This window comes from Mesoplodon mirus (genome assembly GCF_964341445.2).
Source record: "Mesoplodon mirus genome assembly, chromosome: 4".
Lineage (NCBI taxonomy): Eukaryota > Metazoa > Chordata > Mammalia > Artiodactyla > Ziphiidae > Mesoplodon > Mesoplodon mirus.
Genome location: NC_138979.1, coordinates 162,259,854 through 162,270,978, shown reverse-complemented (window position 1 = coordinate 162,270,978; position 11,125 = coordinate 162,259,854). Strand labels below are relative to the sequence as shown.

Sequence of the window (11,125 nt, the reverse complement as noted above, 5' to 3'; positions counted from 1 at the left end):
GAGACTTTTCTTGTTTCCTGAGGTAAGATTATATTGCTATAAACTTCCGTCTTAGAACAGCTTTTGCTGCATCCTGTAAGTTTTGGATCATCGTGCTTTCATTTTCATTTGTCTCTGGGTATTTTTTTATCTCCTCTTTGATTTCTTCAGGAATCCATTGGTTGTTTAGTAGCATATTGTTTAGCTTCCAAGTGTTTGTGTTTTTTATAGTTTTTTTCTTGTAGTTTATTTCTAATTAGAGCAGAAATTATTAAATAGAAAATAAAGGTATGTAAGATAAAATCAACAAAGCCAAAAATTGGTTCTCAGAAAAGACTAGTAGACTGAAAAACCCTTAACAAGAATCACACAAAAAAATTAATAATAATAAGAAGAAGGGGAACACAATTACAGATTCTACAGACTTTTAAAAGATTAGAGAATAACAACTTTGTGTTGATATAGTTGAAAATTTAAATGAAAAGGACAAATGCCTTTAAAAATAAAACTTAAAACTGACACAAGAAAAAAATAGAAAATCTGAATAGTTCTCTTTATATATTAAAGAATTTAAATTTGTAATTTCTAGGCCTAGATGGCTTCATTTGTAAATGCTTCTGAAGATTTAAGGAAGAAATAAAATACCGGTTTTACCCAGTCTCTTCCAGAGAATAGAAAAAGAGGGAACACTTCCCAAAGCTTGTTATTTGTTTGAGCATAATCTGACCAGCATAATCAGACACAAAATATGATAAAGAAAATTACAAGAAAGAAAAGTACAGTCCAGTATCCTTCATAAATATTGATGCAAGAAATCTTAAATGAAATACTAGCTAATCAAACCCAGAGTTATATAAAAAGGAAAACTAAGGTTTAGGGTTTATAGAGAAGCAAGGTTATTTTAACATTCACAAATCAACGTAATTCACTATTATCGCAGAATAAAAAGAGAAAACATATGGTCATTTTAAGATACCTCAATTTTTTTTTCATAAAATATATTCCATAATTAAAAAAATAAAAGCCTCTTAACAAACTAAGAATAAATGAGAGCTTCCTTACCATAAAAATGTGTATCTATGTAAATTTTACCAAAAAATCTTATACTTAAATCATAAATTATTAAAAGCCTTCCTTCCTCTATGAAATTGAGAATGAGATAGGATTCCACTAAAATGACTTCTGTTTAATATTGTACTGGGATACTAGTCAGGTAGTAAGGCAAGAAAAAGAAATATAAGGTGTAAGAACTGGAAATGAGGAAATAAATTTGTCACTATTTGCAGGTAACATGATTGTCTATGTAGAAAATACAAAAATGATACAGATAAACTATTAGAATAAGTGAATTTAGCAAGGTCTCTGGATACACGACCAATACCCAAAAGTCAATTTTATCTTTATATACTAGAAGCAAACAATTAGAAAATGTACTTTAAAAAGATGTCATTTAAAATATCATTTAAAAAAATCACATACCTTAAATATAACAAAAGATGTGCAAAATTTTTTTACATAGAAAATTACAAAGTTATTGAGAGAAAGTGAAATCCAAATAAATGGAGGGATATGCAATATTCATGAATTGTAAAAAGGGTAACTGTTCATTAATTGATGTATATATTCTGTATAATCCCAACTAGATCCCAAGCAGTTTTCTAAGAAATTGCTAAGCTGATTCTAAAATTTATATGAAAATGCAAAGTAAAAAAACAAAACAAACAGTCAAACAAAAAACTCAATATTGAAGTAGGAAAACAAAATTTGAGGAAGTATAAGAAGATACCAAGAATTTTTACAAAGTTCCACTAATTAAGATAGTATGCACACTTCTAAATAACACATGGGTCAAAGAAGAAATCTCAAGAGAAATTTTAAAATGTTTTGAATGAAATGAAAATAAATACACAATTTATCAAAATTTGTGGGATGCAGTGAAAGCAGTGCTTAGGAAACTTATAGCAGTGGGGAAATTTATCTAAGCTTCCAACTTAGGAAACTAGAAAAGAATAAGAAATTAAGTCCAAGGAAGCAGAAGGAAAGAAACAATAAAAGTTTGGGCAGAAATCAATGAAATTGAAAACAGAAAATTGATAGAGAAAATCAATGAAACCAAAAACTGGTTCTTTGGAAAGATCAGTAAAATCAATAAGCCTCTAACAGCTAACTAAGAAAAAAAGAAAGAGGTCACAAATTACTAATATCAGAAATGAAAAAGAATACATCGCTACAGATCCAATGGACATTAAAAGGTTAATTAAGGAATACTATAAACAACTCTATACTCACAAATTTGATAACCTAGATGAAATGGGCCAATTCTTTGAGAGACACAATCTGCTAAAACTCAAACAAGGAGAAATAGACAATCTGAATAGGCCTATACTACTAAAGAAAATTAATCAATAATTAATAACTTTCTAAAACATAAAGTACCAGGTCCAGGTAAATTACAGTGAATTCTACCTAACATTTATGGAAAAAATTATACCAATTCTCTACAATCTCTTTCAGAAGATAGAAGAAAAGGGAATATATCCTAACTCATTCTATGAGGCCAGCATTACCCTAATATCAAAACAAAATAACGACCTTATAAGAAAAGACAGTACGGTATTGGTACAAAGACAGAAAACTAGACCAATGGAACAGAATAGAGAAACAGACTCACATAAGGGTTACTTGATTTATGACAATGATGTAACTGCAATGAAGTAGGAAACGGTTGCCTTTTCAATATATGGAACTGGGTCACTTGGATATCCATTCACAGAAGCCATTTCCAGATTGAATAACTAAATGTGAAAGGTAAAAATAATAAAGCTCTTTCAAGAAAACAGGGGAATATCTTTATAACCTTGGAATAGGTAAAGATGTCTTAAACAGGTCGTAGAAATCACTAACCATAAAGGAAAATATTGATAAGTTGGATTGTATTATAATTAAGAGCTCTGTTCAAGAAAAGACACCATTAAGAGAGCACAAAGTGTCACACTGGTCAGAATGGCCATCATCAAATAGTCTACAGATAATAAATACTGGAAAAGGTGTGGAGAAAAGGGAAGCCTCCTACACTGTTGGCGTAGGGAATGTAAATTGGTGCAGCCACTGTGGAAAACAGTACAGAGGGTTCTTAAAAAACTAAAGATGGAGTTACCATATGATCCATCCTGGGCATGTATCTGGAAAAGACAAAAACTCTAATTCGAAAAGATACATGCACCCCAATATTTATAGCAGCACTATTTACAATAATCAAGACATGGAAGCAACCTAAATGTTTATCAACAGATGAATGGATAAAGAAGATGTGCTACATATATATACCATGGAATATTATTCAGTCATAAGAAGAATGAAATAATGCCATTTGTAGCAGCATGGGTGGATTAAGAGATTATCATACAAAGTAAAGTAAGTCAAACAGAGAAAGACAAATATCACATGATATCACTTATATGTGGAATCTAAAAAAGTGATACAAATGAACTTATTTACAAAACAGAAATAGACTCACAGACATAGAAAACAAAATTATGGTTACCAAAGGGGAAACAAGGGTGGGCGTGGGGGGAGGGATAAATTAGGAGCTTGGGATTAACAGATACACACTAGCATATATAAAATAGATAAACAGAAAGGATTTACTCTATAGCACAGGGAACTATGTTCAATATCTTGTAATAACCTATAATGGAAAATAATCTGAAAAAGAATATATATATGTATATATATGTATGTACAACTGAATCAGTTTGCTGTACACCTGAAACTAATACATTATAAAACAACTATACTTCAATAAAAAGAGCATAAAGTCAACTGTAGATTAGAAAAATATATTTTCAATACCCATATCTAACAAAGAGACCTGTATCCAGACTATACAAAGAATTCATACAAATCAGTAAAAGGTAAACAACTTTATTTTATAATTTTATTTATTTTTGGCTGCGTTGGGTCTTCGTTGTGGCGTGCGGGCTTCTCATTGCGGTGGCTTCTCTTGTTGCAGAGCACAGGCTCTAGGCGCGTAAGCTTCAGTAGATGCAGCATGTGGGCTCAGTAGTTGTGGCTCGTGGGCCCTAGAGTACGGGCTCAGTAGTTGTGGCACACGGGCTTAGTTGCTCCATGGCAGAATCTTCATGGACCAGGCATCAAACCCGTGTCCCCTGCATTGGCAGGCAGATTCTTTTTTTTTTTTTTTTTTGCTGTACGCGGGCCTCTCACTGTTGTGGCCTCTCCCGTTGTGGAGCACAGGCTCGGGATGCGCAGGCTCAGCGGCCATGGCTCACGGGCCCAGCTGCTCCGCGGCATGTGGGATCCTCCCGGATCGGGGCACGAACCTGCGTCCCCTGCATCAGCAGGCGGACTCTCAACCACTGCGCCACCAGGGAAGCCCAGCAGGCAGATTCTTAACCACTGTGCCACCAGGGAAGTCCCAACAACTGAACTTTAAAATGACTTAAACAGGCACTTCACACACACAAAAATACCCAAATGGCCAATAAGCATTATCAAAGGTGCTCAGTATCAGTTGTGACCAGGAAATATAAATTAATTGTAATGAGATACTACTCCACACCTGCTAGAATGGCTAAAATTAAAATTCATCAAGCTGTACACATGATTTGTACATTTTCTGTATGTAGCTTTCCAAAACATTAACTTCAAAAATAGCTACATAATATTTTCGATTTGTGTTATTTTTATCTATGTTATTGAGGCATATAATAAAATGTACCTATTTAAAGAATATAGTTTGAAGAGTCTAGACCAGGGGTCAGCAAACTATGGCCCTTGAGCCAAATCCAGCCACATTCATTTGTTTACATATTATTTATGTCTGCTCTCATGCTACAGTGATAAAATTGAGTAGTTTTAACAGGCACCATATGGTCCTCAAAGCTTAAAATATTTATTATCTGACCCTTGTAGATAGAAGAAAGTTTGCTGACCTCTAACCACCATCACAATCAAGACATAGAATATTTCCATCATCCCCCAAAAGCTCTTTCCTGCCTCTTTGCCTGCCCCACCCCTGGTCCCAGACAACCACTGATCTGCTTTCTGATACTCTAGATTCATTTTGCCTTTCCTAGAATTTCATGTAAATGGAATCACAGCGTACTTTTCTGTGTCTGACTAAATTTATTTCTCATAATGTTTCTAAGATGCATCCATGGTGTTGAATGTGTCTGTAGTTTCGTCCTTTCTATTGCAGGTTAGTATTCCTTTATTGATATACCATAATTTATCTATTCACTGGTTGATGGACATTTGGGGTTGTTCCTAATTTTTAACTTTTACAAATTAAAGCTGCTATGAGCATTCACGTTCAAGTCTTTGCTTGGACATATGTTTTCATTTATCCTGGGGAAATAACTAAAAGTTGAATTCTCAGTTATGTAGTAAATCTATGTTTAACTTTATAAGAAACCAGCAAACAATTTTCCAAAGTGGTTGAACATTTTGCATTCCCACCAGAAAAGTATGCAAGTTCCAGCTGGTCCTCCTTCTCATTAGCACTTGGCATTGGCAGTCTTTTCAATTTTAGCCATTGTAATGATCATGAGATAGTATTTTGTGGTTTTAATTTGTATTTTCCTGGTAATTGGTGATATTATGCATCTTTTTGTATGCTTATTGGCTATTTATATGTCTTCTTTTGTCTGTTTGAATCTTTTGCCGATTTTTAAATTGGGTTGTCTTATTATTGCACTATAAGACTTTATGTATTCTTGGTACGAGTCCTATGTCTGTGTGCATGTGTGTTTTCTCAGTGGTGTCTGTATTAGTTTCCTATTGATGCTGTAACTAGTTATCACAAACTTAGTGGCTAAAAAGCACACAGATTTATTGTTTTCTAGTTCTGGAGGTCAATTTCACCTCCTTTGATGGCTAAAATCAAGGTGTTGGCAGGGCAGTATTCTTCTTGGAGGTTCGAGAGGAGAATTGATTTACTTGTCTTTTCTAGTTTCTAGAGGCTGCATACACTATTTGGCTGGTGGCCCTGCATCATTGCAACCTCTGCTTTCATCATCACATCTCCTCTCTGTCTCTGACCCTCCTGCTTCCCTCTTAAAAGGGTCTTTGTGATTATATTAGGCCCACTGGATAGCCCAGGAACATATCCCTATCTTAAGATTCGTAATTTAATCACGTCTGTAAAGTCTCTATTACCATGTAAGGTAACATACTCACAGGTTCTGAGATTAGGATATGGACATTTTGGGGAGGCCAATATTCAGTCTACCACTGTGTCTTTCAATGAACAAAAGTTTTTGTCTGTATTAGGGTTCTCCAGAGAAACTGAACCTGTAGGATATATATCTATATATTTATGGAAAGAGATTTATTACAAGGAATTGGCTCATGGGATTATGGAAGCTGACAAGTCCTAAGATCTGCAGAGTTGACAAGCTAGAGACCCAGGAAGAGCTGATGTTTCATTTCAAGTCCGAAGGCAGGAAAAAGTCATTGTCCCAGCTCAAAGGCAGGAAAGCAGGAGGAATCCTTTCTTACGCAAGACAGAGTCAGCTTTTTTGTTCTATTCAGGCCTTCAACTGATTGGATGAGGCCCACCAACATTAGGGAGGGTAATCTACTTCACTCAATCTGTTGATTTAAATGTTAATCACATCCAAAAACATCCTCATAGAAACATGCAGAATACTGCTTGACCAAATATCTGGGCATCCCATGGCTCAGCCAAGTTGACACGTAAAATGAGCCATCACAAATCTATAGTCCATTTTGAATAAATTTCTGTATGTGGTGTGAGGTAAGAAGAATTGAGGTTTTTGTTTTGTTTTGTTTTTTCCAAATGGATATCCAGCCATTCCAGCACCATCTGTTGAAAATATTTTCCTTTCCACATTGAAAACGTTGGCACCTATGTAGAAAAGCAACTAAAAATATCTGTAGGTCTACATTTGTACTCTCCATTCTGCTTCATTCATCAATACGCCTATCCTTACGCCAATATTTACTGCTGTAGCTTTTATGTCTTAAAATCTGGTAGTATAGCTCTTCCAACGTTTTTCTTTTAAAAAATGTTTTGGTTTATTATGAGGCCTTTGCATTTCCATATAAATTTTAGAATATGTGTGTCAATTTCTATTTTTAAAAAGCCTCCTGGCTCTTGGAGGAAGACGCGGTCCCTGCAGCGGAGCCTCGGGCCACCCGCTCCTGCTCGTGACTCACCGCTGTTCGCTCTGGCTCAGGAACAAGTCGGTCAGGAAGCCGCGCCACAGCCATGGCTTTTAAAGATACCAGAAAGACTCCTGTGGAGCCCAAGGTGGCGATTCACAGCATTAGAATCACCCTCACCAGCCGCAGCATGCAGTCTTTGGAGAAGGTCTGTGCTGACCTGATCAGAAGTGCGAAGGAAAAGAATCTCAAAATGAAAGGACAGGTTCCGAGGCCTACCAAGACTCTGAGAATAACTACAAGGGAAGCTCCTTGTGGTGAAGGTTCTAAGACTTGGGATCGTTTCCAGATGAAGATCCACAAGCGACTCATTGACCTGCACTGTCCTTCTGAGATTGTCAAGCACATCACTTCCATCAGTACTGAGCCAGGAGTTGAGGTTGAAGTCACCACTGCAGAGGCTTAAATCAATGTTTCTAATAAATTGATAATCAGTTGTTTAAAAAAAAAGCCTACTGGTATTTTGATTGGGATTTCATCGATTTGGGGAATATTGGCATCTTTAATTTGAGTTCTTTTTCTTTTTTTTTTTTTTTTTTTGTGGTACGCAGACCTCTCACTGTTGTGGCCTCTCCCGTTGCGGAGCACAGGCTCCGGATGCGCAGGCTCAGCGGCCATGGCTCACGGGCCCAGCAGCTCCGCAGCATGTGGGATCTTCCCGGACTGGGGCACGAACCCGTGTCCCCTTCATCGGCAGGCAGACTCCCAACCACTGCGCCACCAGGGAAGCCCTGAGTTCTTTTTTAAAGTAATATTCTAACTGTTACTAATCGGAGGGTCCTCATTGTTGATGCTATTCATAACAAATGATAATAAAAAGAAAAATAGCTCTGATTTACTGAACTCAGCCTTGTCCAGGTACTCTCTCTCTATAATTTCACTTAATAATCCCAACAATCTTATGAGATAGGTATTATTATCCCCATTTTAAAAAATTTATAGATAAGGACTGTGATTCTGAGAGGTGAAGTAACTTGCCTGAGGTTACAGTGTTAGCAAACAGCAGAGTTAGGATCTGAGCCTATGGCTTCCTGACTCCAAAAATCCATCCCTTGTCTTCAAAAACACTATGGCTATTTTATATTATATCTCTCGCTTCCTGCCTCCTCCTGTCCTGATTTCACTCCCACCTAATTGACTCCTTAGTTAACGTTTATTAAGCACCTACTCTGGGTGCCTGGTGCTGGGCTAGGTGATTTATGCACAGTAGCTCATTAACTCCCTCAGAGAGATACACATTCGTACAGATCTATGGGCACTTGTGTGTATAAACATGCCTCTTCCACAGAAGTCTCCCGTGGCTGGAGTGAGGTTCTGCCCACCATCAACTGTGCCATAAAGGCAGGAAGCAGCTGAAGGGGGGCTCCTAGGCCTGGCTGCCTCCCCCCAACAAACCCCAGGCCTCTGGGTTTCAGGAGCCTCTTGCGTAGCTAGCTGCCCTGTCTAGTTGCTCATTGCAGAAGGGCTTGCAGATTTCCACCTGCAGGTGAATGATTTGGTCCTTTTCTCTAACTCTCAATAAATAAGCAAACTTGCACAAACCAGTCAAGACGAATGACAGAGGGCCCATCTCTAAGCGTGGGAAACCAGCGCTGCTATTTTTAGGTAACCCACTTGCTCTGCTATCTCACCCCTCTGTGGATAGATTCCTTCTGCTCGCACAGGGCTCGCTCCGAGGAAGCAGGTTTCCTGGACACTATTTCATTCCCGGCCACTCTGATGTATCTCCCTACCCCATCCGTCAGCCTCCCCATGCCCAGGCCCTCAGGTCTGGATCTGCCTTTCAAAGGCCTAAGAGGGAGAACAGCAGTACCTGAACTCCAGTCACCGTCCATAGCAGTAGCAACTCCTCTGTACAAAGTCCCCACTCTTTCAATGTTAAGAGGGAACTTGCATGCACACAGGGTAAAATGGCATCTGGGGGGCACTGTCATCTTTGTGCCCTACTTAGTTAGCAGAGAATACTTAGACACCCCAGTACTGGTGTCTGGTGCAATAGTAAAAATTAGGGAAACATTTAGAGGCAGGCCAGACGTGAGCCAAACAGAGTCCTTCAGGCATTTACTCCCTCATTCAGCAAACATTCATGGAACACTCATCACAAGGTCCCTGGTACAATATTAAGTTCAGGGAACCCAAAGGTGAACGTGACATAATCTTTGGCCTCAAGAAACTTGCTCTCTAGTGCACAGGCTACAAAGAGCTACTTTAATAGCAGGAGGAGCTTCCAGGAAAGAAAGAAAGAAACAACAGGGCAGAACAGGACTCACCAGGCAGGAGGTTCACCCAGAGAGCAGAGGGATATCCTGTGGTCCAACTCTGCTCACAAGGAAAGGGTGGAGGGTGGAGGATGGACCGGCCCAGGAGAGGGCATGGCCATGAGCTACTTCGCACCACAGCTGATTCACTCACTGCCGCATCTGCAGTGAGAGATTGGAAGCAAATAGGCAAACTCCACACGTGCACAACGTAGATGACATGATGGCGCTGCCCAACCTCCCTGTTTGGTTCTCTAACATCGGGAACTAAATGATGGCTCAGACCTTGGGAAATATGGTGGTGCGCCTCCTGCAGGATATTTAAAGTTCCTGCATGTGACATACTGAAGAATATGCCTTGAGAACTTTAGGGTAGAATTGGGGAACTCAGGCAGACAAAAGAAGACAATATATTTGTTGACTGTGCATTATCCACTGAGCAGTGATTAAGGGTAGGCAGGGCTGGAATCAGGACCACCTTGGGTGCAAAATTCAGTTTCACTACTTCTTCCTTGCTGTGTGACTATGGGCAAGTTATTTAACCTCTCTGAGCCCCAATTTCCTTATGTATAAAAAGGGGCTAGGGCCTCCCTGGTGGCGCAGTGGTTGAGAGTCCGCCTGCCGATGCAGGGGATACGGGTTCGTGCCCCGGTCCGGGAGGATCCCATATGCCGCGGAGCGGCTGGGCCCGTGAGCCATGGCCGCTGGGCCTGTGCGTCCGGAGCCTGTGCTCCGCAACGGGAGAGGCCACAACAGTGAGAGGCCCGCATACCGCAAAAAAAAAAAAAAAAGGGGGGGCTAAAATACCTTCTCCCTAGTTATGAGAAACAATGAGGCAAATGAATGTTAATCTCCCATTCTCTGTGCACCCCCCACACCCCTATCTCATACTTGTTGAATAAATGAACGAATGAAGTGCTACCGATACTTCAAAAAGCACCCATTGTCATTATTATCATCATTCAAATTCCCACCCAGGGCTTCCCTACTGTGCATGTTTTCAGAGCTTTTGTAGAAAGCCAGGCAATACAAGCACAAGGGTAGCTCTCCGCCAAGGGCTGTCCGCTAATCAGAACATGGCTGTCTTCTGTCATCTCCCCTTTGGGATTTGGACCCAGGTCTCCTTCCTAATTCCAGCCAACAGTTTTGCACAATGAGCAGAGAGGATCCTGGCCTGCACCTCTCTCTCTGTCTCTGTTCCTATACCCTCCTCCCCCCTCCTTTATTTTGGCCCAGGAACATGTCAACAGCAGTGGGAAGTAACCTAATTAGTAGTTAGTTGATAGACTGCCCACCCTCATGTCCCACTGGCAATCCAGCAGCCTGTTTCTGCAGACAGGAAAATATTTCCTTGCTAATTAATCTGAGCACGGGGATTTGAGTTTGGACCAAGGCAGGGAAATCCATCTCCACGAGTCTTGTTCAATTGCATCTGTTTCTCCAGCAACCATTTCCTTCCCTCCGACTCCCCCTGCTCCAGCCAGCCCTCTCCCATTTCATCTTCTACCTTTATTAAGGCTGGTTACCCTGATGACTCTCCCGCCTGCCCCCCATGGCCCCTCTCATGAAGAGGCTGCTTGCTCTCTGAGGACTTGCTTTGGGTTGATTTTCCTCCAGCACCGGCTGCTGCCCAAGGATAGGAGGGATCACGCCCCTCAGCTCGGGGTGGCTGAGACTCC

At 39.8% G+C, this 11,125-nt stretch overlaps 1 protein-coding gene across 1 annotated transcript; it reads left to right on the top strand.

The window, feature by feature from the left end:
• Positions 1-7,166: 7,166 nt before the first annotated feature.
• LOC309802097 (small ribosomal subunit protein uS10-like) lies at positions 7,167-7,594 on the top strand (the record flags this gene model as incomplete). The annotated part of the gene is made up of 1 exon (XM_082617359.1): positions 7,167-7,594. Exon 1 carries the CDS (start codon positions 7,235-7,237, stop codon positions 7,592-7,594), a length of 360 nt encoding a protein of 119 aa, XP_082473485.1. The 5' UTR covers positions 7,167-7,234.
• Between the last annotated feature and the right edge of the window lie 3,531 nt (positions 7,595-11,125).